General features: G+C 30.6%; 5 protein-coding genes and 1 long non-coding RNA gene across 32 annotated transcripts in view; 3 read left to right on the forward strand and 3 right to left on the reverse strand.

The window, feature by feature from the left end:
• The window catches only part of LOC126870334 (collagen alpha chain CG42342), a 119978-nt gene extending 106198 nt beyond the window's left edge, over nucleotides 1–13780 (forward strand). For 10 of the 19 annotated variants that reach the window (XM_050627916.1, XM_050627918.1, XM_050627929.1 and 7 more), the window contains 16 exons: nucleotides 506–632; nucleotides 1178–1266; nucleotides 1729–1818; nucleotides 1907–1951; nucleotides 2308–2334; nucleotides 2458–2493; nucleotides 2628–2732; nucleotides 3061–3105; nucleotides 4015–4077; nucleotides 8234–8260; nucleotides 8447–8500; nucleotides 8786–8812; nucleotides 9762–9797; nucleotides 10838–10972; nucleotides 11420–11688; nucleotides 12495–13780. In XM_050627916.1, coding sequence (XP_050483873.1) covers nucleotides 506–632; nucleotides 1178–1266; nucleotides 1729–1818; nucleotides 1907–1951; nucleotides 2308–2334; nucleotides 2458–2493; nucleotides 2628–2732; nucleotides 3061–3105; nucleotides 4015–4077; nucleotides 8234–8260; nucleotides 8447–8500; nucleotides 8786–8812; nucleotides 9762–9797; nucleotides 10838–10972; nucleotides 11420–11545 — 1032 coding nt within the window. In that variant the 3' untranslated portion in view covers nucleotides 11546–11688; nucleotides 12495–13780. Of the gene's footprint in view, nucleotides 1–505; nucleotides 633–1177; nucleotides 1267–1728; nucleotides 1819–1906; nucleotides 1952–2307; nucleotides 2335–2457; nucleotides 2494–2627; nucleotides 2733–3060; nucleotides 3106–4014; nucleotides 4078–8233; nucleotides 8261–8446; nucleotides 8501–8785; nucleotides 8878–9761; nucleotides 9798–10837; nucleotides 10979–11419; nucleotides 11689–12494 lie in introns of those variants that run through there. The other 9 variants (XM_050627934.1, XM_050627931.1, XM_050627915.1 and 6 more) reach the window with 8 other exon arrangements.
• A 263-nt stretch (nucleotides 13781–14043) lies between these two features.
• Nucleotides 14044–15871, reverse strand: LOC126870348 (putative peptidyl-tRNA hydrolase PTRHD1). 3 transcript variants are annotated; one of them, XM_050627968.1, is made up of 3 exons: nucleotides 15662–15871; nucleotides 14484–14670; nucleotides 14044–14320 (listed from the first exon to the last, which is right to left on the reverse strand). In XM_050627968.1, exons 2-3 carry the CDS (start codon nucleotides 14667–14669, stop codon nucleotides 14147–14149), a joined length of 360 nt encoding a protein of 119 aa, XP_050483925.1. In that variant the 5' UTR covers nucleotide 14670; nucleotides 15662–15871; the 3' UTR covers nucleotides 14044–14146. The 3 variants fall into 3 exon arrangements, with proteins under 3 accessions (XP_050483925.1, XP_050483926.1, XP_050483924.1); XM_050627969.1 differs by having other exon boundaries at nucleotides 15643–15871; XM_050627967.1 differs by lacking the exon at nucleotides 15662–15871 and adding an exon at nucleotides 15489–15653.
• LOC126870349 (uncharacterized) lies at nucleotides 15571–16296 on the forward strand. The gene is made up of 2 exons (XR_007691305.1): nucleotides 15571–15716; nucleotides 15867–16296. It is a non-coding gene; the product is annotated as an uncharacterized LOC126870349 (long non-coding RNA).
• Nucleotides 16292–19265, reverse strand: LOC126870342 (very-long-chain (3R)-3-hydroxyacyl-CoA dehydratase). 5 transcript variants are annotated; one of them, XM_050627952.1, is made up of 6 exons: nucleotides 19120–19265; nucleotides 18337–18416; nucleotides 18132–18248; nucleotides 17183–17417; nucleotides 16990–17094; nucleotides 16292–16903 (listed from the first exon to the last, which is right to left on the reverse strand). In XM_050627952.1, exons 2-6 carry the CDS (start codon nucleotides 18397–18399, stop codon nucleotides 16338–16340), a joined length of 1086 nt encoding a protein of 361 aa, XP_050483909.1. In that variant the 5' UTR covers nucleotides 18400–18416; nucleotides 19120–19265; the 3' UTR covers nucleotides 16292–16337. The 5 variants fall into 5 exon arrangements, with proteins under 5 accessions (XP_050483909.1, XP_050483907.1, XP_050483911.1 ...); XM_050627950.1 differs by having other exon boundaries at nucleotides 18316–18416; XM_050627954.1 differs by lacking the exon at nucleotides 18337–18416 and having other exon boundaries at nucleotides 19120–19242.
• A 21-nt stretch (nucleotides 19266–19286) lies between these two features.
• LOC126870339 (vacuole membrane protein 1-like) lies at nucleotides 19287–25538 on the forward strand. 3 transcript variants are annotated; one of them, XM_050627944.1, is made up of 6 exons: nucleotides 19295–19434; nucleotides 20709–20926; nucleotides 21860–22204; nucleotides 22317–22826; nucleotides 23069–23338; nucleotides 23403–25538. In XM_050627944.1, exons 2-6 carry the CDS (start codon nucleotides 20924–20926, stop codon nucleotides 23532–23534), a joined length of 1260 nt encoding a protein of 419 aa, XP_050483901.1. In that variant the 5' UTR covers nucleotides 19295–19434; nucleotides 20709–20923; the 3' UTR covers nucleotides 23535–25538. The 3 variants fall into 3 exon arrangements, with proteins under 3 accessions (XP_050483902.1, XP_050483901.1, XP_050483903.1); XM_050627945.1 differs by lacking the exon at nucleotides 20709–20926 and having other exon boundaries at nucleotides 19287–19434; XM_050627946.1 differs by lacking the exons at nucleotides 19295–19434; nucleotides 20709–20926 and adding an exon at nucleotides 19453–20027.
• Nucleotides 25240–26834, reverse strand: LOC126870346 (NADH-ubiquinone oxidoreductase subunit 8). Its single transcript, XM_050627965.1, has 4 exons — nucleotides 26661–26834; nucleotides 26268–26511; nucleotides 25998–26190; nucleotides 25240–25711 (listed from the first exon to the last, which is right to left on the reverse strand). Exons 1-4 carry the CDS (start codon nucleotides 26686–26688, stop codon nucleotides 25580–25582), a joined length of 597 nt encoding a protein of 198 aa, XP_050483922.1. The 5' UTR covers nucleotides 26689–26834; the 3' UTR covers nucleotides 25240–25579.
• Nucleotides 26835–26867: the final 33 nt, after the last annotated feature.

Genomic DNA, 26867 nt, shown 5'->3' on the forward strand with positions numbered 1-26867 from the left:
ATACGATAAAAGATTACGGAGCAATATTTCGTACACGCTGCTGAGAGGAAACAAGGAAGAAAATAAATTCTAATAGCTTCCAGTTTCTACTAAATTTGATCCCACTAACAAGCGTTCCCATCGTAGTCGATTGCATGCGATACCCGTAGAACATTTTTGTGTTTTCGATTAAACGTTAGTGTGTCTAGATTTCGTGTGTTAATCGTAATAGAAAATCCTACTCGAGCGACTTTGGCACAATCGTCAGCGGTTTCTAAATTCTTCTGGCATAGATTTCCAAATTATCTGCTTAATATGACAGAGACTACGAGATCCGTGCCAAGATCGATCACAAAGATCATAGATAATTTCCGATAAAACCAATATTCCTCTCCCGACACCCCATCCTCACCTGAAAATGGAACCGATTAACGCTTCGCCGTAAAAAAAAAAAGGAATTTTCAAACAAAGATTAGATAAAGATGGAGGACCTGGTTGGACCTGACCTTACAGTGTTACATTATAGGGTTTCAAGGGTGAAAGCGGTGTGGCATTGATGAGAGGCCCACCCGGTCTACCGGGTCCAAAGGGTGAACCCGGAGAACGGGGTTACCGAGGCGAAAAAGGCACCAAGGGAGACACGGGCTCACCAGGTAGATTTCCAAGAGCCATTCCTCTGCGAAATTCAAGAAAAAGACGGATGAAAATAAACGATATCTTTTCTCCTGACTGCTACCAGCGACAAAGCGTTTTCTTTGGCATTTCTTCCAATCTAATGGATCTTCTATTCGTATCCTGTATATCATAGACTATCATAGACTATATCGTAAACTGTCTATGCGTGGATGTGGGCTGTCTATTCTACGCTCTTAGAAACCATATCAGTTTCTCTTTCCACCTTAAGCAAAGACTTTATCATCCCGATGCGATCAAAAATCTTTACATATTCTTTTGTCAATGCTATCTATCTTATCCTGAAAAGAGTTCTCAAATTTTGAAAATAACTTGCTTGTTCATTCGTTCGCGTAATATAAATGAGTGAGAATATTACGTGTGTATATGTGTGAGTGAAATAAGATAAAATGCTGATGCTAATTGACGAACCAGTTGGTCTATAGGAACCGATTATGTAAACGAACTGAGTCGACATAAATAATAATCGTTATTTATTTGTACTAGTAAAAACTCGTAATTTCAGGACCAAAGGGAGAACAAGGACTACCTGGTCTACCTGGACTCAACGGAACGGATGGGGAAACTGGTATTCAGGGTCCTCCAGGATTGCCAGTAAGTAAATCGTACAAGTAAAGCTGTAGTCAAAAAAATTAATTTATCATGCCACTTCGTAGTGCAACAATAAAATTCTCTAATTGATCTAACAAAATTGATCTCGCACAATTTCTTCACAGTTTCTTCGCAGATTTATACAAATTTTATAGCGACGATAAACATATTCACTACTGATAGGATTTTCATCGTATATGGCACTTACTAACATATAACTTTCGTACACGCACACGAAAGGAACGATTTTTACATTCTATTAATTTACGTAGGTTTTTCTATAAAGTCTCTTTCAAAATTGAAAGCTATCTTTATTACGAATATCGTGAATAATAAATTCTCTCTCTCTCTCTCTCTCTCTTTCTCTCTTCATAAATTTACACTAGACAGATTACTGGGTCTTGGAGGGATCAAATTTATACGAACGTTACGTACATTCGTCGTCAGTATTAAATATTTGTACAGGGTATTTCTGGACCGAAAGGTGAGAAAGGTGACTACGGAGACATCGGACCTCCAGGACTTATGGGACCACCAGGTTTGCCTGGTCCACCGGTATGTAAATCATTCAACGTGTCATTTGTTAAATTATCGAGTACGAATTCCAGTGAATAAACGTATAACGCGTGTCCTCTTTAAACAGGGTTATCCAGGGTTGAAAGGTGAAAAAGGAGAAAAAGGTGAATCGGTGAGTGAATCTTTCGATAATATTTCGCACGCAGCAGATGGACGATCAAAACCCTCTCGTATCAAATCTCTTCGCATTATATTTTCGTTCAATAGCGAAGATGAGATATAATTGATTCTTTTCATAGAATAGCGTTCGTCGAACGTGAGGGCTGTTGAATATCCATCAATTTTCACTGCGAGTAATTCTGGATCTTTGATTTCGACGTCTATGACAAGTATATCGTACTCGCCGTGTCAATTGCTTTGAAATCAAAGGCCGGAGCATAGTATACGGTATTTTAACGGCAGGTATTCAGCAATTTCATGATAAAATCTATTTCTTTTCATGACACGACATGGGGCTTCCATTGACAGAAATACAAGAAACTCAGGCGAAGGCAGGTACGTCCATTTTCGTTCATATTCGTTCGTAGTATGCTTGTTATCCGATACCATCGCTATTCGAAATTATCGATGAAGCATCGTAAAAGAATATTTACGTTATACCCGTTCGCTTTATTACAGGGAGACGGTACTTTCGAAGTGAATGCCGGCGAAGTGGTGAGTAAATGTACTATTTGAAATTTTCATTCTATTCAACGTCTTGTCGCGCTGGAAACATATTGCCGTGCTTAATACTTTACCTTAGACTTTGAACTTCGTTCGTGAAATTAGATAATTAATCGTGTTTGCAGATAATGGGACCACCGGGACCACCTGGTCCAGCTGGTACTCCTGGGCTTCAAGGTCCACCTGGCATAAAAGGCGACCGAGGACACGATGGTGCAAAGGGCGATCCTGTCAGTAATCATTGTATACTAAAAAACAACAAAGAATCATTCCATTAAGATAATTTCGTGAAACAAGAAAGTTAAAGTGCCTATGATACGTATTTTTACGATGTTCGTTAAAATCACGATCAGTGTCAAATTTTATTACGTACACGATCGAAACGACGAAAGCCTTTAGAAAATGCTACACGACATTGTTTGATTCTGTGTTTGTTCTTTTCATAAAATAATTGAGATATCGATGTATTTAACTTATAATATGAACGAGGGCGAGAAACGAATCGTTACGACGTACAATAGACCTATTTTCACCGGGTCGTTCTTTTTTACATTACAGGGAGAGAAGGGTGCCAAAGGAGATCCTGGTCCAATGGGACTACCCGTACGTATTTTCCTCTCAAGATTAGGTTCGTAGGTTAGGTAGGTTATAAAACGCGATAAAATACCAGAAATAGAGCCGATCGAACGCATAAGGCGGAAATCCATCGACGAATTAAAAATTTTCTTAATCTTAAGGTATTAAGAAAAGGTATTAGCTTGAAAGAAAAATAGATCTTGATACTGGGTTGTTTGGAAAGTGCGTAACGAAATATAAAACGTATGGAATTAGCATTTTATTAAACGACGCATCGTTTCTTTCGGTGATTTTTTATCATTTATTAGCTAGCTTCTCAAAAAGAACTTTCTATCTTTTGCGGCGATTAATTTTTTTTAAATAGTTTCTTAACGATAAGTCCATTCAATTTTTTAGCGTTACAGTTTCGCAAAGTTTCGTAAAGATTCGTAAAGATCAGAGCAAATAAAACGATGTTGCGTCTGTCGAATGAAAAGGATGGAGCTGTACTGTACATTTGAACATATTGCTTGCTCTTCCTCGATACACGAAGCCTAACGTTTTCTCGTTGAGAAACGATCTCTTGTCCGATACCGTTGTTCTCAATTGCTGTATTTAACAGTAAAACGCTAGAAATTACCTCGTAGAAGATAGAATCACAGATGTTCGTAACAAATACACGCAACAAAATGTATCGACTATGAAAAACGCTACGAAACTTCCGAGCAACCCATACTCGATTTACAACGATAATGCAATAACTACTTATTACTAGAATAAAAGTACAGATACGAGAAAACGAAACGGGGAAAAATGTGCGCCATATATAGGAAGAAAAAAAAGAGGGAAGCGAAGCAGCATATATACACGATCCATTGACAAATTCATCGTCATTGTATATGCTTCGACGATCGTATTGTAATCGAATCACTGATCGAAGTGTTTGTCTTTTTACAGGGCCCCATGGGACTGAGAGGAGAATCCGGAAAACCCGGGGATGCCGGGAAACCTGGTGCCATGGTAAGAACGCGGACCTCTCGCTCCTAACGTCATCGTTATTTGGCCTCGCTGCTGAATCATTACTAGGCATTCACTAACGACCAGTGTAATCGATTGTCGCTCATTCGGCAAGATGTCGTACTTCTTCGCGTCCTCAGCGAGATCCTTTGATTGCCTCTCGAGTATGTTGCCTTCCGTGTCGTTTCCTCTACATAAAACGAACGATCACGGTTCGATCATCGTCGTCGTTCAAGATACATATAAAAGAAAAGAAAAGAAAAGAAAAATGATAGAAAGCGACTCGAGGGACAACGAGATAACCATAGGCGATACGAGTACATATATACCTCGAAAGGATCTCTTCTCGGATTAACAAGTTGTCGGAAGTTTTCAATGTTACAAGTCATATCGTTAGCATTTATTGGATAAAGTGTAATCGCGAGGATAAATGTTAGTAAATCGCTTTCGAGTCGTTATTAAAAACAAAAGAATGTCTCCGAGTATTGGCTCGGTGGATTTTAGTAGCTTCATCGGCTTGTTATCGATCAGAATCTACTACTAACGATATCCCTCAACGATGAATAATGGTAGGGAGCTTAAAGGACCGTCCGTTGCAAAAAGGTTGCGGGCACCGTTGTGATATATCATGCTCTCAAACATAGTAACCCGTATCAAATGGGTAAAGGAGAAAGGATTTTACTACAATTGATCGTTATTCGAGCAAAACAAAGAACGTAACGAATCGTGTCTTACGTGTGCGGTGGTAGTAAATAAGGTGACTGTACTTGTATTACATAGTGGGTACATTCACGTGTGCAAAGTGTAGCGGACGTAAAATATGAAAAAAAAAAAAAAGATAATTTACTTGATAGAGGATAATTGATAATTTCGATTTATGGACTTTTCGTGTCGATGTGTGACAAGAGTGAAGTTTCGGGAGAAACAAAGCGTCTTCCATAGATATTCGATGTGTACGAGTAAATTATTCGATGCTTTCCTTTTACTTTTTTTTCTTTTTTTCGATATCGAAGTACAGATACGCATTACGTCGGTGCTATACGTTTTTATTTATCCAACGTAATACTTAGCGGATGATCGCACTACCATCCGTCCTTTTTAACATACTCTATATGTTTATCTCTACAACCATTTATGTGTGCGTATGTGTGTGCGTGCGCGCGCGCACGTGTGTGTATGTTTGTGTATGACGTGTGTGCGCATACACCGAAGGAAAAATGTTAAGTTCGAAATAACAAAGCTTTAGCGTTATAACGTGGTAACACGGTACGAAAGCTAAGCAAATTTTGCCTTAAAATATTTTTAAATTAAACTATAGATTAAGATAATAGATTACTGTGTATAAAACATTACACTCTACAAGCTATCGAAGAACACTACGAAAATTTGTTGAACGCTTATCGATAGTTCGATTAAATTTAGGTACATTTCGCTCGGGTATATTTTTTCTATTTCTTCTTTGTACTTCCGTAACATTATTTCATTGTTTTTCGCTGCTCTTCATTCGGTAGTTTTATTTATTCGTTGTGAAATATGTTCATAGTCGGCCTTCTACGATTTTTTCTATCCTATTTTTCGTTTCTTTTCTTAATTATTAAGGTATTAATTTGTACTTAACGAAAGCATATTATATTTTTTATACGTGATAATAAGAGAACTATTTATTACGACCGTTCTATTTCGTTGTACTTCCATACTTATTTCGATGCGATCGAAATACATAGTTGTATCATCTGGGGAATAAGAGACATAAATTTTATATTTCGATAATCAAAAACATAGTATAATTTATATTCCACTGGAATCGGTGTTACATGTATAATCACGAAGTGTATATTTTTTAACATGTTTGTTATTTTTAATATATCAGAAATACGTATTATGGTAAATTTGTTACATTGCATAAATCTAGATTTTTTCCTACAACTTCTACCGCTCCAAATTATTTTTTAAAAGTGCCATTTTTTAAATGTACTAAATTTACACTAATTTTTGTAGCTTTATTTTTCATAACGCGTTGTTACATCGAATATTTTTAACATCTATACGTGTTCCATCATTAATAATCCTAATTTTGCCAAATTTTTAACAATATAGTGCATGGTATGTTTACTTACAAATAACCCGAGGTAAATTTTTATTAATTACCATTACCTACAATATACGGGGAGTTAATTGACATCTTAGACAAATGCAAAACAATTGCGAATGCTAATAAATTCGAGCAACACGAAAGAACTTTATGACTTAAAGACATGCAAAATATAGATTGGTAGACACAAATGATAAAGGCCTAAGAAACGAAATAGTACAGAGTGAGAAAGATACTTACAATGACTTACGATGTACTTAACGATTTGAAAATACGTGTAAACGAGCATCCTTATTTGTGATCCTAGTTACCTATAACGTTGATACAATCGAATAAAAAGATACCAGAAAGTTGTACAATGTAGAATAATATCGATATTGTAGAAATGGGATTTATCAATGTGGTAAAGAATATTTTGCTGGCCTCGAATTAGAAAGCGTGTACTAGCTACCGTTTTTGCTGTGCATATCCTAATCGAAATATATAGAGATTAATGCGAGTAGATTTTTAATAAGATAAACGGAATGAGTAAAAATATGAAGCTCTCGTATCGTGAAAGCACTTTAACGGTAACGCTAATGCGCGAATTAAGCATATGATATAATGATACATGTGTGAATGTGCGCCCATTATAGTGAACGATCCATACACGTGCATATGCACACAATTTCAGAGAAAAAGTAACTGATCGAGAAGTATGTGTGTGTGTATACGACATGTGTATGCATGCGTATGTACATACATGTGTATATGTACACGTGTACAAGTGTGCGTACGCATATATCTACATATGCATGACATAACGAGTATAAAGGTATGCGGGGGAAAGCACATAACATTTCGTGCGTGCGTATGTGTGTATTGTAAAGCGGCGCGCCTTGGTAATTAACAAAAGAAAATTATAGAAGAAGAATACGACGGCGTATTTGCGTATAAGAATACTTGACTCTAACAATTTTGTTTTACATTGTCCCAATTAATAAACAGAATGTGCATGTGCCTGTGTCCTTTGCTTCTATACGATGCCCTTTCGAAATTTAACGCTTCTCACACCTTGTAGTGAAATTACCGCTTTGCATTTTGCTCTGGCTGCGATCCGACGATCATTGTACAAACTACTTTTGTCACTTTTTACACTTCTTTTTTTTCTTTTTCCCTTCTTTCTTCTGATCGCGAGTATATATGTACAATTTTTTTTTTTTTTTTTTTTTTTTTTTTGATGAAAAGAAAAGAAAAAAGATCATGATCTCATAAGAGAAAAATTAACACGTGTTAATTTGCTGCAACCACGACGGTAACGTAATTGTTGGATCGTTATGCCATCTCGTAATACGTCATAGCGAAGGTGTTTTAAGACATAATTGACATATCAATGTGAATACCGCTGGTTTTTTATTTTTCTGTTTTTCTTGAATTCAATTGAGCTCCTTCTTTATCTTTTCCTTTGCCTAACACGCCCATCGATTGTACTCTTGCCTCGCTCTCGAATAACCAAATTTTTGCTCTTTATCGTTAAATACCGGTTGAACAATTTTTTAGGATAAACATATTTATTAAAACTAATTCCAGATCATGTTCCATCTGTTTTACGTCGTATCGATACGTTTATTAGGAAGTGTTTATGCGCGTCACATTTCGTAGAATATCTTATCTCACATCGAGGGAAACAATAAAATAATGTAAATAAATAATACAGTGATATTACTTTACTGAAATAGGCAAAAATGTTTTGAACGTATTAAGATTATTTCAAACATTCAGCTTTAAGAAGAAAAAAATCAGCTACCAATTATTTGCAGAAGATCGAGACAAAAAAATATTCTTTCTGATAACTTTGTTAAAAACTAACCGATAAGAATATCAACATACATACACAAATATACTCTACTTAGGATTAAAATTCAAACATTTCCGGAGAGTTTGGCAAGGTGCAATATTGCTGCGAATGACGGGGCAAAGGGCGTCTTAATAAAATTTCTTAATAATAAATTACATTTGAATCGGCATATTCGATATCAATTATCAGGTGACTTCGATGAATTTGACAAGGTTTCCTCTGCCTTTCAGGGGCCACCAGGATTAGACGGCATGAAGGTGAGCAATCCTCGGGGAGACCCGTTTAACCATACATTATATTTATGATTTTTGGATCCTCGATCACTACGCTCGCACTACGATTTCATCATTCAGGCATAGATTAAGCCAGTTGCAAACTTAACGGTATTGTTTCAACGTGTCCGTACAGATCATAGTATCCGTTATGGTTCTTCGTACTTACAGGGTGCACAAGGAGAACCAGGCACAAAGGGAGAAAGAGGGGATCCTGGCCTACCTGTAAGTATCGTTCTATTTCAATAATTTAAACCAATAACCAACCTCAAACCCGTCGAAATAAAACTACTTCCTTAGAAATCTTAGAATTTTAGAATTTCAAATAGTATTTCTACTAATTTTTTAACAATTTCAAAAATTGCTTTCGCTTGGAAAAACCATTCGATATTCAATACGAATCATACTGTGTCGATCTAACCATTTAACCGTACCGAACGATATTTCATCCTGCTGAAACTCGATTACACCGTCGTCGAGACACCAACGACACATTCTGTTTATCCCCAGGGTACCGATGGAATTCCTGGCGCGGAGGTACAGTGGCATTCGATTATCGCTCGCCCCTCGGTGTGACTGCGACACAGTCTAACCAGCCCGGGGTAACGACGATACATCTGCCTGATCTACCCCGGGGACTGCCCCAAAATTCGTCTCTTTACTTCTTTTGCACGAAAAAGGAGGGGGCTGAGATTAAGTTTTGCGCCTTTCTCCCTCTTTACACCGACGATAGTTTGCACGATTTCTTCATTATTGCAAATATTCCTTCTATTTCATATAGTACTTGCTTATTTACTCTCAAATATTTCGCTTTAAGATCGCAAATCGTTTCTTTTGGTTCGGTCGGTTAAAGCAATTTAGAGAAGCAGAATGTCAGAAAATAATGGATATAAAACGTCGAGTTAAGAGTCGGAAAATTGTTTGTCGAAGAGCCAAATAGTATATTTTTTGAAATAGTATATTTTTCGACAGTTCCAGCCTTGTTGAAACATCGTTGCTAATGTTAAACTATCAAGTTTATTACAACTATAATTATCAATTTATTTTTCAGATCTAGAATGAAAGAAAAAGAAAATTATGCGTAAGATCGTCAGAAATGTTAGAATTCCTAGAAATACCTACGATTAAAGAATATCGAGAATCCACTCGAAAGTAACTGGTTGTAAAATTGAATCTCGAAGAGAGGGAGAAGCGCACAATCCTCTCTATTTTGATAATTAGATTCTCAAAGAGTGTACAAACCGAGAGCATAAACTAACCGAAAAATAAAACGGGCTAATATTGTAGCTTATATCGCTTGCTTCTTTCACTAGTTCACGCATTTGTGATCGTAGACACATGTTATGCCTTTGAAAGCAAGTTTCGCATAGAAATGTATAATATTGAAAAAGTTCTTTTCCACAATACGTATCGTGCATGTAGAAAAGAAACGAAGAGAGGCACGACCGTCACTTAACGAATAAATTCTTTGACGTACCAATTCCAGGGACCGAAGGGAGAGAAAGGTGCTAAAGGCGAATCTGTGAGTATTGATAAAATTCGACTATCAGTTTTAAATAAATGGGCAAGGAAATTCGTAGTTTGGCGAGCGAACAAAGCTCATAAACGTTTAACGATACAATGTCTGACGGACGAATAATTCCTCGTTCCAGATCTAAAAATTTTTTATTCGGAAATTCATTATTAATATTTCATTCATATTTACTGTATTGTCATTATCATCGTTATCAGCAATATCATTGTCATAAACGTGTACTACCATTTCATTACTAAGACTAATTAATTATCATTAGTAGTATTATGATATTTAATATTACTAAATCCAAATGTGTCGTCATTCGGAAGTTATGCCAAAGAAGTGCACCAATTTAACATTCACTGACTTGTTTTATCTGAAATGTATTTAGCATAAAGAATAATTAATCTCTAATTAGAAATTATATGAAATTCGAATACCGAATTTAGGGATGGTTTAACACAGTACAGTGTTTATGCATAACGCATGTAACAGAAACACATACTTGTATTTCTGCACTCTGGTATCTTCGTATTGTACTTTTCTACATGTCCTGTAACATGTCGCAACCCTTGAAAAAAGATCATCGAATTCGCGAGATAAATGTTCGTATAAAAACGTAATGTCACGTTCTTTTCTTCAGTGATACGTACGTACATATATGTACATATACTACGTGCATATGCTGCCACCAGCGTATAGTGAAAGCGCGTATATAAACTCGCTGATAGTCAATAAATTTTTTTTTTTTTTTTAGAAATCTAGTTGCAATTAAGGGTATGATGTTGAAATGAAAAATTAGTACATTCCAACGAAAAGAACAGTCGAAACGATCGAAAGTACGCGGTCTCGAGTTTAAGATAGAGAATATTCTCGATGCCTTTTTCATGGACGTTAATGCTCAATTGCGTATTCTGCACAATCAATCGAATATTTTACTATGCATAAAGAGATTCTTTTTGTGTGCCTGGCCTTTTTTGCACGTTCGCGAAAATATCTACCTGTTCGCCATTTAGACGTTGAAACATTTTTACGTATGAATACAGGGACCGCCAGGGAAACGCGGTAGGAAAGGCGACAAAGGCAACAAAGGAGATCAGGGTGTACCCGGACTAGATGCTCCATGTCCATTAGGAGCCGACGGACTTCCGTTAGCAGGATGCGGTTGGAGACCACCCCAGGTATCTCACATTTTCCCTATTCATTTCAATTAACTTTTGTCGGCTTGAACAAGTCCGAAATAGACGACTTCCTTTGTTACGTTCTTTCTCACGTTTTCTCTCCCCCTTTGTCTTTATAATTGATCAGATATTCCCACAATACTCGAGACGTTTCGTCTTTAAAAGATATTAATTAATAATAAATTGGCATACTTCACCGTGGCAGAATATTTTTTATATATACAAATGTATTCTTATAAACATAATATCAATTAAATTTTCTATATACGTATGTAGCGATTTAGTCGATAAGGTCGTTCCTATTCTTTAAAAAAATCTTTGTATCGAGAAGAATAATGCGAAAAGAAGAAAGCTGTAACGAGTGAAATGGAAACGAATGGTCAGAAAGGGAATTGTAACGAATTAGAAGTAGGTAGAACGAACGCTTGGATTCTCGTATATGCTTAGCAGGACATCACTAGCACCTCGATACCAGCTGTCGAAGGTCCTGAAACTTCAGAGACGGATTACGAAGAACCAGAAGAGGACTACGAGGAGTATACGGATCCGAACGCAAATCTAGCCGAGCAATAATTGCTCGTTGTGCGCTGCCCTAATCACTACCAACAACTACCACAACTACTACCACTACCATCACCACTACAACCACCAAAACCACCACCGCCATCGCCCTCATCACTCGTCTCACCTTGCTCTCCCAAACTAACGTGGTCCTGGTAATTGCAAGTCCCGTAGTTATACTAACGTTGTATGCATGCATAATCAGCAAAACACCACGCTCCTAAATAACAAAAATGATTTAGAAAGAAGTCTTGTAACTCTGCTCCTCCTTACATTTTCGTACTTTTATTGTATTACTTACTTACATATTACCTGTATGTTGATTAAGTAGAAGTCGGTGGCAATAGTCTTGCTTAAAGTTTCATGTCAATGCTTACGGTTATTTTGCTTTCCTGTCCAAGAAAGATAGAGTAACAAATGATACGTATATAATATATCAAAAAAGTACTAAGAGATAGAAGATATATTTACAGTCGTAAAAATTAATTTCCAATTCGACTTTCTTGCCACTTCTTTGTACTTGAAGCTTCAAGGTGACGATCAAGAAATTAATAACACTTTAACACGTTCAAAGATTTGCTTGTAGCTGCATTTTTTTTCTTTTTTCTTTTTTCTAATTAGAACGAAGAACGCAAAATATGTAGATTAACGTCAAAAGCAACATTCCAGACTGCTTCTTTGTACAATTATCCGCTTACATTCTCGTTTGCTTTGCTTATCGGCACGATAACGTAATTTGTAATCGTAATTGATGATTAATGAAATGCATAAACAATGAAAAATCGATTCGTTTCGAATAGATAGCGACCTGTACGTATAAGCATCGTACCTACTTTGTATATTTCAAAGCGATCATCTTCTTCATCTTTGAATGTATACAAATCTATCGTATTTGCTTTAAGCTTTACAAAATATTTCTACAAATATTTACAACAGATTCCCTTCCGCCTCGTTTTTTCAGAGAAGAAGGAATATTCTTCATGATTGGCTAGAAGAGGAAGCCGAAAAAGAAGAGGGGCAGTGATACAAGTATTTTAAAAGAAGATAGTACATATTTTCAAAGACCTCTGTGTATACTCCATCGTAAAAATACAATTCATCCAGTTTAACGCGAAGAAAATCGAGCTATGTATTTAAGAAAAAGAAATATATATATTTTTTTACATATATATATTTTTTTTTCTTTTTTGGCATATAAAATACATGTATGCCGAAATAATCTTCTTGCCATCGGGTGTTGTAAATAAGTGTACTTACAGTGTTTAGCGTCCGCAAATAGTGCGTGTACATAAATATTTAGAGCTTACTACCGAAAATGCGGTTAGAACGACATCATAATTTTATCGACAATTTGTTTATAATGTAAACGTAAACATCAGTAATTTATAAATTACTTTATTTCTAAGGAGAGTAAAATTAATGACCGAATTATCCAAATATCGTTTGCACAACGTAATATAGCGATAGCAAAGTTCTAAAACAATAAACAATTTTATTGGTCTATCAACATTATTGTCAACGTGTTTTCTTTGCTAAAATACGTTGCACTCTATGCGAAGAAATAATTTTTCTCTCTGCGTGTTTTTTATGTGGACATATCTCGTGGAAGCACAAGATGTAAAAAGTTGAAAACATTAATCATTTTGCTCTACCTTCTTTAGCTGAAGATGAATTGAACGTATATTCACGTAAATTTCAGTCAATGTTATTTTTATGTTTATTTATTTGCTTGCTAAAATGCAACCAAATGCATTTAAGCATAATTATAATATTATGTATTTATATAGCTGCTATTAATTATTACCTTTATTATACATTACTATGTTTCTAAGATTCTTTTTAATTTAAATTATATTATTCTCGCCAGATCTAGTTTTCTCGCTTAATCAAAATTTGTATAATAAGTTCAACTACGAAACTTGGAATTTTATTTTTATCGAAAAACTAATGCCATATGATTATTTTAACGAGGAACGGTTGAAAATTTCTTTTCCCAGTATGTGTCATTTATGTGCACAATACATATATGCGTACCTATGCCATTTTATTGCCTTCGGTACGTCTAATAAAAAAGTGCACATTTCTGCGCGATCGCAAGGGAAGATTTTTATACAAATATCAGTTAATAATGCATATCTCGACATAATTTTCATCTAGATTAGTAATAATATCAACTGTAAAGCAAAGGAGTAACGTGTACACATTGTCAATACTGTCAGGTATTGTTAAATAAAGAATAAGTATATATCTATCGTTTTCATATTGGCGTATAGTAAATCCCGAATTGGAAATAATTCCTATTTATTGTTATATATATAAAAAAATAAAGCAAAAAGAGATTCATAAGGGCATAAGATCGACTTGTTATCTTTTTAATACAATATGAAACATATTACTAGATTTTTCTTGACATATTCCTAAGCAGAGTTCAATTCGTTTTATAGCATTGCAAATGACAATGTTTGAGGTACTAAAACTTGATACTGACTATTCCTTAAAATATATAGTACTATATTTAATACTATTTTATTTTATATTACTATTTAGTTTTATTACAATTGATGTACAATATAAAAGAGGATAATGTAGCTGTATAATGAAAATTGTATCCTTTTACAATTTAAGTAACTTATATTTCTTGAAATATGATTTTACTTTATCCTTTGGGTAAGGTTTTGTTGCCAAACACGTTGGAATATTATCAGGCTGTTCAATCCAGACCTTATGATCAATGTTCTCATTTGTCAATGTTAAACATAAATTGTTTAAACTGGTCTCATCTGGAATCTAACATTTATATACATATAAATATATCCATGTACGAGTATACTATAAATGTCACCATACTCCTTCGCTGTTTTAAAAACTGTATACACAATAGTTATGCACAATAATACATTCGAATTGACGTTTAATACCTATGATATATATAGTTCCTGGATATACTTACTTCCAAGACAACTTTGTGCATAGCATCTAAATTGGCAAGGTAGGCTTGTGTGTAATTGTCATTATAAAAAAGATGAGTAACAGCAGTACACGCATGGCATGCTTGAGCTATAACTGCGCCGATGGGCCACTTCATTGTCTCCAGAAGATCTCCTCGTACCACCACATATTGAACTAGCACGCTCATCCTAGTAATGCAAAAGACGTTTAATTTAATTTAATTTAATTTTAAATTATAGAATATGCAAGGGCTATTGTAAGGCTGATCAAGCTAAATTATTAAACTTTAAACATTCGTTGATAAAACTCTTAATTTTCTATATATTAAATTTAATGTCATTTACAATCCTTACATAGTAAGTGCCAAAAATATATATAATTCATATAAATAAGAAAACAATAGGAAGTACTTTTGAAGTATTTATCTATTGACATTATGTCTGTTTAGTATTGTAATATTCAAAAGTAAGACACAAATATCATTGTAATATTCTTTTGGCATTGTAGTTTAAATCAGATGTATTATTTATATAAATTGTTGTTATTAAAGACAAATTAATCATACGTAAATACTGTGTATAATATGTTACAACATTCAAAACATAATTCATTTATATAGAATATAATAACTTTTGTATATTTGACAAATTTTTGTTGTCATTGATTCGTTAGAAATTGCTGCAATCTATCTGTAAGTAAAGGTTTAAAAAAACTCTATCATCTCTACTTTTTAAGTTGTAAAGTAAACATTTAAAAAATAAACATTTAATTATATCATGGTCATGTTAATTACATAGGACATTCTCACCAATTTGATATTACTTATAGCTGGTTATACTCATTATTTTATACATGACAATAACATGATTAAAGAAAAGAGTTTCTACTTAAAAAGAAGAATTTATATAATATTTAAAATAATGATTATTCATAATTACGAAAAGATTCATCATGTACTATTTTGAAAACTTAATAAAAATTTCTGTCAGAAAGTTTTGTGCATTACTTTGATTAAGCAACGAAATGCTGGCGGCCGAATTAATATTACTACTAATCCCATATATTAAAAGGTAAGGTCGAGCGCAGGTTATATGTACAGATAAAAGTTGTTCAAAATGTTGAGTTTTATGACATTTTAAGATCACTAAAATTAAAGACACCTTTAATCGACAACATTACCGGTTTAACTCTAGCAGGAGAATCGCAAATTTTCTAGTGTTTTTCCTGGATTGAGGTTAGATTTAGATTTAGTTTTGCGACACATCTCTTGTGATATTCTGCTTACTTAAATAACATTTTATAACATATTAAAGTTCGAAAAAATCGAAGATACTGATCAAATTGCTCACTATCACACTTCTAACTAATATTTCATATATTACAGGCGTTAAAATATAACTAGCAATATATTTGAAACAATCACATAAAGATAAAACGTAATATGACAAATAATATGAAACTATACAAAATATTTGTTATAAATCTGAAACATTACAAGGAGATGAAGATATTAAAATAGATATAAATAAAAATAAAATTTGTTTAGTAATACTTGATTTATTTATAATTACAAAATCATACTTATACATAAGATCTACTCGTATTAGCTTTGTATTTATAAATACAAAGAGACTAAAATGTTCTCTTTAATGTATTTTCTAAATATTGCATGTAAAATCTCTTCAACATGGTTATATATCATATGTTTAAAATAAATATATTTACAGTAAAGATAGCTTTTTTTCTTTTGTTTAATCATTTCATTCTACTTCTAGGGATAAATTGTACTTGTAATAATTAAACCATTGATGAAATTTTCTAATATTTTAATTTCTTTATCTTATCTTGTTTTACATCACGCATACTTTTTTTTCAACCTAGATTTGCCTAACTTTTTATAACGTATTTGGTTCATACGAGACATCAGCATGTACATAAAGGGTAAACAGAATATGAGTAAATATATCTTTAAAAACGATGGAAAATGAAATGCAAAATTCCAAGAATTTGGTAAAGAAACAGTAAACTTCTGCGTCTCTTCAAAATATGGGATATTTCTTAATATTATAATCCCTTCACAAAGGAAGCCTAATGGATATAAAGGCATCCATATTGTATATCTTAGCCATGTTAAAAATGAAATCTCGATTTTAAGTAATTGCGTGAGATAATAAGGATACCTAAATACTTCTACTATACTCCATACAAGGAAAAGATAAAAGACAACTGGTTTCGTTTGCATACGTGGTTCAGCCTCAATCATAATAAATAAAATAAATGCTCTGCCTCCCACTTGTACAAATGTTACAAATGTACTACTCTTAGTGTAACCAAATAATGAATGCATAACTTCTAAAAATTGTATAAGTTGTATAAATTTCATTGCATTCCCAACAGCTACATAAGTTTCTTTCATAGATGCTACAATTAGAAATTTACTAATTAAAAAAATCAATTTAGATATTATTATATTTAACTAATTTTAAATATATCATACAGTTACTAACCTGGTCCATCTCGCGAATACGTAATTCCCATTACAGTTAGAATATAGATAAAACCAACAAATTGACAAAGGTTATAGATAATTAGATACACTTTTTTGAAATCTTCTGCGCAATGAATAATTGTAAAATATTATTAATATTGAAATGTATTTCAATTATTATGTATATTAAAACATTTTTTAATAAAGTATACCTTTTCTATAACCAAACTCTTCTTCATGAAGTTTATCGTACATGTCGGGATAATCACTGCATACATCTCGTCTTTCATCTTCGTTATCGTCTAAATCTTCGCTTGTCCATTTATCAAAATCGATTTTCAGCCATGATGGCTTTTGTGGTTGACTAGTTAATCTTGGCCACCAAGCAGGACACTTTTTACCCAATGTAAAATCAACTTGTCGAGCTGTTACTTTGTAATTACTTTCCTATAATAAACAATTTTACTTTTATTATTTGTACTTGTAATATAGAACATGTTATCTTCTTACTAAAAATTAAAGATATACAAATTTTAGAAATGATGATATGCCATAAAGCAAATGGTATTATAAATATTTCCATATTATTCTTATATTACATATTAAAAGACAATGCATTATTATACATGACGAGTGAAATAAAATATAATATTGGATTCACACTGTCGTGATGTATGGATTTTACATGGATTCCGAACTTCATAGCATACTGATCCGTGTAAAATATTATACATTATCATTATTCTATTATAAGTAGTTGGAAATCATTATAGATAGCTCTGTCACTTTTAGCCTTGCCATCCTAACCCCAAGTTACTCCATAAGATAAAGTAAAATATTATTGCTACAATTGTTACAAAAAAACAGGGATCTTTTCTAACAACTATACATTTCATATTATTTATTTTGTTATTGAGTTATAATGCGTAAAAAATCTTAGCTTAAGAAATTTAGTAAAACTTATTGAAGCATGCTAAAAATAATTTACCTATAAATGACAATGTATCTTACTTATCATTTAAGATTATAAAAAAAATGTGAATATAAATTGCAAGCTTACTCACATTTATCCATTAAAAACACAAATGTAATAAATTATAATTATAAAATGTCTGTGTAATAAATTATAATTATAAAATTTATTTGAACAATATAAGTTACCTCAACATTAATAGATGAATGTAAATCCAAGCTAAATCCATATTCATTAAGACCTCTCGCGCCTTGTCCATAAACAGTAACCCTTAATTTGTTCTCATTCATGTAAACTTTAACATGCTACAAAATATAATTTGATATATATAAGCTGATAAACAATAAAATTTATATATTAGAAATTACATACCCAAGTATCAGTCAAGTCTACCTTTAATGTAATTTGTTGCTCTGTTTGAGCCCAATATACAAATGGAGTTAAAATATCTGCCATTTTTTCATTTTATATTTCTATAAATGTTAATTTTATCCGGCTTATTGTTATAACAGATCGATATTGAAAGTACATATTTCGTTCTAAGTTAGTAAAAGATGTATCGTTTTATTTTTTAAATAATTTTCATTATTATATATATTGTATTTTAACATTGTAAATAAAAATTTATCAGTTATTCGATGTAAACACAAAATTTCGTACTCCAACGAACGCCACTGTCAACATTACAGTTAATAATGTCTGATTTATCATTTGACTTTGATTACACGAAAATGTAAGAACTGCACATATCAGCCATTAACAATTAAGTTCATAATATGATACCAACATATCTACTGTTGAATATGCTACGTAATTTAATAATTAAATAAAGTTACAAAACATGAATCTGACAAAAATCACTAAATTTAAAAATATTAGATCTTGAACCACGTGCTTATAACTCTAGTTTATTTTTATAGCCATTAGAAATTTCATATTTATATATCATGTTGTTTATTTCATCAAAATAAAATATGAAGAAGGAAAAGGCAAGAGACATGTCTTGTATTTTAAAATCATTCATGTGAAGTATAATTAAAGTGTCAATACTTATTTACAAAAACGCTGATTGGTCAATGTTTATTGTGTTAGCAAGTAATAATTTAGAATTATGTCAGTGTAAGATATGCGAGGTATTCAATATAAGGCGATGATTATATAGAGGAATTGTATTACCTAAAAGACTAATGATCAGGCACTTTTATACATGGAGACTTGCGCGTACTTGCACTTATACAATATACATATAGGAAGTGTTGTGGGTTCATATATATGTATATAAATATAAATGTGTTACTGTCGAGTTGACAGTTTAATTAATTAAGTTGAATAAAAACATTGTTTTTTTTAAGTGCATATGCTAATTATCGATCACTTCAGATATCACCAGGCACTTTATTTTTTACTCAAATGTGTGTTTCATAATGATTTGAAAAAAAACATTTTCGATTGATCCAGCACTTAGCCATATTCGTATTTTAAGGTTAAAAGGTAATTCAATTACATTTTATGTTATCAGATTGTATTATATTATATCATGTTCGATATTTCATAAAAAGAAATATTGTATTTTGAAAACACATTTTGATAAAATATTCTGTACGTATTTCTTTGAGAAACATTAAAATATGAAATAAATTTCCAGCATTCAAATTATGTTTTCGTGGCTTAGTTTCACGTGCGATTTCTGTATAGTAGCATAAATTTTCGCAATTTCAGACAACATAATATGCAGTTTTAAGTGTTATTTAGATAAAACATCAATAATTAATCCCAATTAGTAATTAGAATCTTATACATGTAATACTAATCGTGTACAAAATGTATAAGATAAAAAATTGCAGGTTAAATTAACTCGCGAATACATATGTTAGATTAGTGAAATTAAATATTTGAAATATAAATAATAGTGAGAAATTCATAAAACCATTTTTAATGTTCAGGATAGATTAATAACTATTTTATTTTATATAGTTATTGAAAATCACACTGTTTTTTAATTACAATTAAAAGTAAATTATTAGAAAATATGTAATAATATTTCTGTTATAAATCATGTGAGTTTTAAAGTATTTGTCAGCACAGTAAGTAAATTTATACATATATATCAAATTATTTTAAATTTAACTTTAATGGAATATTTGTATATGTTATTTTGTATATTGCAGTATATTTCTGATTTATGGCACACATTTAAAGAAATTAAAATCAACAATGAATTATAGTGAATATTTGTACCTGTATTACCATGCAGATTATATAAAAATTAAATATATTAGAAACAACCGTTTGTACTTAAATTGTTCACCAAAAACTTTACTTCCAAACAATTTTTATAATAATTTAAACAATAATTTTGTGTATTTAATAGTTTTATGTATATGCAAATCAATGTACATAAAGTTATATCTGTATTTATATTTAAAATGTTTCAATAAATACTGTTAAATAATGTTCAATTTTTTGAAAGAAAACAAAATCAGATTGTTTAATTGTCCACTTATAGTTTTATCTGTTAAAATTATATAATTTTGTTAATCTCTTATGTAAAATTTCTTTTTAAAGTTTTTATTATATAATATGATACAGATTGTAAAAGTAATTCATATCTTAATTCAATAAATTATATTTGTCATTGTTTTATTTGTATTATTTGGAAATTAATGTTTCTTATTGGTAATCAGTATTAATAGAAAATAATTATTAGAATATTTTTATTCCTTTATGATTATAACAGTAATTAGTTAATAATACAACTAATGCAGCTTGATGATGACATGATGGAAAATAGATTCAAAGATGAGCACTATTTCAAATGTAGCTGTTACCAGTATTATACAGAATTTTGAAGACACTATTTTCATACGGGTAGCAGAAACTCAATGAATTCTACTACAGTGAAGCCAGTTTTACGAATTAGCAGAAATCATTTAATGGCTCGTTAAAACACCATCTGCACATTTCAGGGAACAGCGCAAATATGGTATAGAATGTATCCATTCTACAAATAATTGTATGCTGTTTATTATTATACAAATATTAAAACATATTTAGTTACGTGTAATTATTGATTCATAAATTCATTAATCTAATACTAGTTACATTAACATTATGTGTCATAAATATTTTGAAAAATTAATGAGAATAAATAACTTAATGAAACTACAATAATAGTAAGAGTAAATAATTTAACACTAACCTACCAGAAATGAAACAGCATGAAAGTAGTGTTCAATTTTATAATATGATAAAGATATTACGTATAATGTCTTTATCAATAAAGTAAAGATTTTATATTAAACACTTGGTACATGGCTGCAAACTAATTTAATCTTGTTAATATGAAGTGTTTGGAATTATCATTTTTTTATATCATTTTTTAATGTCTTAATAATTTAACATTACATTTTTGCATTACATAAGTATTTTCCTATTTGTAATTTTAAAAAATCTTCATATATAATATATTCCTTTTTTATATTGCATGTGAAACTCATGGTGGCTAAATATTTTATTACTGATCATTTTGTATACTTAACTATAACATTAATATTGCTTCAATGAGTTTTTAATGATTTTATTAATATTCAATATCAATATCAGTATGAAGTAATATAATATTTTAGCATATATTATTAAAATTATTATATTACAGTAATCAATGCCATTAATTTAATTTTATAATATTCCATTCATATTTTTAAAATGAAGTATTGGGAATAAATTGTTGAACACAGTAATAACAAATTTGTGATATTTTCTAATTTTTTGCTGCTTTAAATTGTGTAACATATATGACAATATGTGTGACATGACTATAATATTTTATTCATTTCTAATATATTACATATTTTGTAATGCTTTATTTATTAAATAATCATAAATTTATTTATGATCTGTTTTATTATCTTTGCAGAATAATCAGTTAGGAAGTATCATGTTGGAAAATACCACTGCCATTCGACGTGTGAAGGATTCGGCACCTGTTAATGGTGCTCAACAAAATGTAGAAGAGAAAAAATCATCTGCACCATTTTCAGGAGATTTAAATAATTTGGACAATGAATTATATTTAGATTCTGAACATTTAACTTTGTGGCAGCATCCAATTACCACATTGAATTATTTTTTCCGAGAACTTTTTAATAATATATTTAGCTTAGGGGGAAAGGCATTGCATTACAAAAAGACAGTATGGAGCATAGTATCAATAATTACATTATTTCTGATATTGAGTAGAATTTCTGGTCCACATCAACAGGTAAGTTCTATGATTAAAGTATAATAAATTATTATACAAAAATTTTGCATATTAGTCTTTCATCTTTGTTTTTCTTAATATTTAAAGTCATCAAATATTTGTACATTTTCAGATATTGAAAGCATGGGAGACAAAAATAATTTGGTGGTTATATTGGATAGGTTTAGGTGTCCTTTCCAGTGTAGGTCTTGGTACAGGTTTACACACTTTTGTACTGTATCTAGGACCACATATAGCAGCTGTCACAATGGCTGCATATGAATGTGGCGCTCTCAATTTTCCTGAACCACCATATCCTGATCAAATAATATGTCCAACAACAATTGATCCAATGTGGACAGCAGGAATATTAAATATCATGAGAAAAGTACGCATAGAAGCTATGCTTTGGGGTGCTGGTACTGCACTTGGTGAACTACCACCATATTTTATGGCTAGGGCAGCTCGAACTAGCAGACAAAATAATAGAAATGAAGAATTTGATCAAGAAGATTTAAAAGAATTAGAAGCTTTAGAAGCTTTAGAAAATGGAGAAAATGTTTCATTATTAATTCGACTAAAGCTAATTATGAAACATTTTGTGCAAAAAGCTGGATTCTGGGGAATTCTTGCTTGTGCTTCAGTAAGTTAAATTATTTTCTAAATATTAAAGATTAATTTTATTTATATAGAAATATTATTATTATATTAGAAAATTATATTATAATTATAATAATAATAATAATAATATTATTATTATTATTATTATATTGGAAAAGTTTTATTTTTATATATTTTTAGAAAATATTTTTATATAATCTTCGAATTTTATTAAAATTAAATTAAACATTTACAATATATTTTTTACACAAAAATCTTTTTTAGATCCCCAATCCATTGTTTGATCTTGCTGGCTTGACATGTGGTCATTACTTAATTCCATTTTGGACATTTTTTGGAGCTACACTTATAGGAAAGGCGATTATAAAAATGCATATTCAACAACTTGCAGTAATTATAGCTTTCAATGAAGAACTTTTAGATAAATTCATAAAACTGCTGGCAATTGTACCATTTATTGGTTCGAAATTTCAAGAGCCATTGAAAAAGTATCTTATTCAACAGAAAGAAAAATTGCATGATAAAACGTCGATGGTATGATCTTAATTTATTGTGAGCAATGTATTTACACATTTCTAAATATTTATTTTGTTTTCAGGATGGAGCAACAACAATTTCATGGTTATTTGATAAATTTGTAATGTTGATGATATGTTACTTTTTAGTAACAATTATTCATGCGTTAGCAAGGAATTATCATCGTAAACGAACTAAAGAATGTACTGATTAAAAGTTATTGAATATAGGATATACAATGTAAACATAAAATCAATTAAAAAACTACGTACAGATAAAGTTGCTATTAAAGTGCAGTATAATTAAGGTACTAAAAATAATAATAATAATATTGTGGCCGAATTTTTAAGTGCACAATTTCTCTTTTGCAATATGAATAAATCGTGAAGGATGAAGTATATAAATTTAATTTTTTTAATTCTAATTTTCTAGGATGCTTCTAAATGTCAAAAATGTTTCGTAATATATATGTATATATGTATATATATTACAAAACATTCTTGACACACACACACATATATATATCTATATTACACATGTATGTGTGTATGTATTTAACAATATACATACACATATGTATATCTTAGGGGGGATTTTCATACATTATGTAGTATAAATTATGGGCATATTATGTATGATACATATTATGAGAATTTTACTTTCACTATTACAGTCATAATTTATAATATCAGAACTCTTCCTAGGATTTATGATGTTAATAATATTATACTCAATAATGTAAATGATTTAGGATTCTAATCAGTTCCAATGTAGTATAAAACTGTTTGAGATATGCATTCTTCCTATAAACATTTAAATATAATTATTTTAAATATTCTTAGTTGACAAATACATTCTCTTATTAGCATCTTTCAGTACTATCTATCATAATTGAGTAGATAAGTGGTATAAATTATGTTTAAGTACCAAAAAAAGAGCTTTCAATTATTGGTTTTTTATACTAAAGTTACAAAAAGCTAATCTTATGATTAGCTTTCCAACCATAAAGTCAGAAATATATACATATAGTTAATAATACATATGATTGCAGAACAGATCTAAAAAGTTCATATCCATCGGTGGTTTGTGAATAAATAGTAGTGATTTTTCGTGATTTCATAGAAATTACTCAGTTTTTTCGATAGATCCGATATTGATTTATATTTTAACTATATATTGTCACTCATTTTTTATGACATTTTCACTTTTCATTGTAATGCATTTATATTTATGGAATGAATGTAATATTACTTGTAATTTAAAAATATTTTGAGAATAAGAAAAATATAAATGAAAGATACAATGTTTTTAGTCTTAAAAGAGTTAAAATTGCTGTCGAAGAAAATTTTTTATTTACATTGAATTTTTTCTATTTGGAAAGTATTGATAAAATAATTTATTTTCATATCCTACATATTTCATTAATATATTTTTATTATATTTTAATAAAACTTAAATAAAACTGAATGATTTCAAAATATTTTGTGATATTTTCGGAGAGATAAGTACAAATTGTATTTTTAACTAGTTGGTATTTTTTCATTCATGTGATAAACTAAAAATTTAATGTTATGAGAACCATACCTTTATAAATAATGAGTGTAGAGTTATACATTTTTATTCTGAATATATATATGTATATGAATAACAGTTTGTAATTTATATTACTACTGTAGGAAGATTATTCAAGGTATTTTTTAGGGGGAAACAGAATATTATAAATACAAAAACATATTAAAAATGATTAAAACATGTTTGTAAATAATAAACGTATAGAAACTAATAAAAAGAACAGGTAATAATACGCAAAATTTTCATTAGTAATGAGATACTTAATGTGTAAAATTTATATGAAGACATGGAAAATTATAATATTTTAAGTCATTGTTCATTAACATCAAATATAATTGATATTCATATGATTTTATAACGTGATTTATTTACATAAATATTTCATTTCTTATTGATTTAAATGAAGTAATGTGACCAATATATAGAAAGGAAAAAACGCAGATATTAAATTCATTTATATGGTATTTATATGGTAAGTATATGCTAAGGAAAAGTAGCATCAGTAGTGTCTCATTATTACTACTTCTTTTGCAATAAAATTAACAATATATATATATATATATATATATATATATATATATACACATATATAGCGAGCATTTTATTGATAAAATAGCTCACGCATAATAGACATCTTCTATTATTACTACTAATTATTACTATATTTCATTAAATTTTACAATTTATTTAGCGATACAAATGATCCGCATAAATATTACTAGCAATTTCTGATTCCCACCTGTCTCCGTTACTCAGCAACTTTTCTTTGTTGTACAATAACTCTTCATGTGTTTCTGTTGAAAATTCAAAGTTTGGACCCTAAAAATAATTCATGTGGTAAATATAAATCTTATGTAATAGGTATTACCGTATATCTACATAGAATTGTTTACATTTTATGATAGATATTGACACTTAGAAATTAATATATTACTCTTACTATGTCTATTTATTCTCTTTGCATTAGATTTGGATTATATTAAATTGATACTGAAATTTAAATTACACTAAGTAATGGTAAGGCTGGATTATTTGAATTTAGACAAAATAGCTCTATTTGAATTTAAACAAGCACTAATATATATACTTATGTATTAATCGTTACCTCCACGATTGCATCCACTGGACAAGCTTCTTGACAGAATCCACAATATATACATTTTGTCATGTCTATGTCATATCTTGTTGTACGGCGGGATCCATCTGCTCTTTCCTCTGCTTCAATAGTGATTGCTTGTGCTGGACAAATTGCTTCACATAATTTGCATGCAATACATCTTTCTTCACCTGAAGGATATCTATTAGAATAAATTTATTACATTTTCTTCAGTACAAATTTTATGTACTCTTGATATAAAAAGCTTTATACCAATACCTTCTTAATGCATGTTCACCTCTGAATCTTGGACTTAAGGGACCCTTTTCAAAAGGATAGTTTATTGTTACAGGTTCACTAAAGAAGTTAGAAAGTGTAATTCCAATACCACGTATGATTTCTAGAAACATTGATCTGTTTGTTGCATTATCAACAAACTTTGGCTTCTCCGGGGAAATAAAATAATATTTAGTTCGTACAGGTACATTTAAGATTTTCGTGGAAGTTTGAAATAATTTTAAACCTGTAAAAAGCATACTTTCATAAAATCAAATGTGTAATTAAGACAAAATAATAATTTTATAGGTTATATGATATTTGTATATTACATTTGATAGAAAAAGAATCAATTAAATCGTATTAGGAAACAGAAAATAGTTTTGTTAAATTTACCTGGTTGTATAGTTTTCAGGAATGTCATGTTGAAATTTCAATAATTGCTTTCACTTCGTGCAATCACTCTTCTCACGATATACTATATATATATATATATATATGATATATACTATACAGATACAATCTGGTTCTAGCTATGCGCGAACTAAGAATAATTTTCTTCGCATTGAAAATTGAACTTCATGTATTCGTATAAAACTATAG

This window comes from Bombus huntii, chromosome 10 (assembly GCF_024542735.1).
Source record: "Bombus huntii isolate Logan2020A chromosome 10, iyBomHunt1.1, whole genome shotgun sequence".
Lineage (NCBI taxonomy): Eukaryota > Metazoa > Arthropoda > Insecta > Hymenoptera > Apidae > Bombus > Bombus huntii.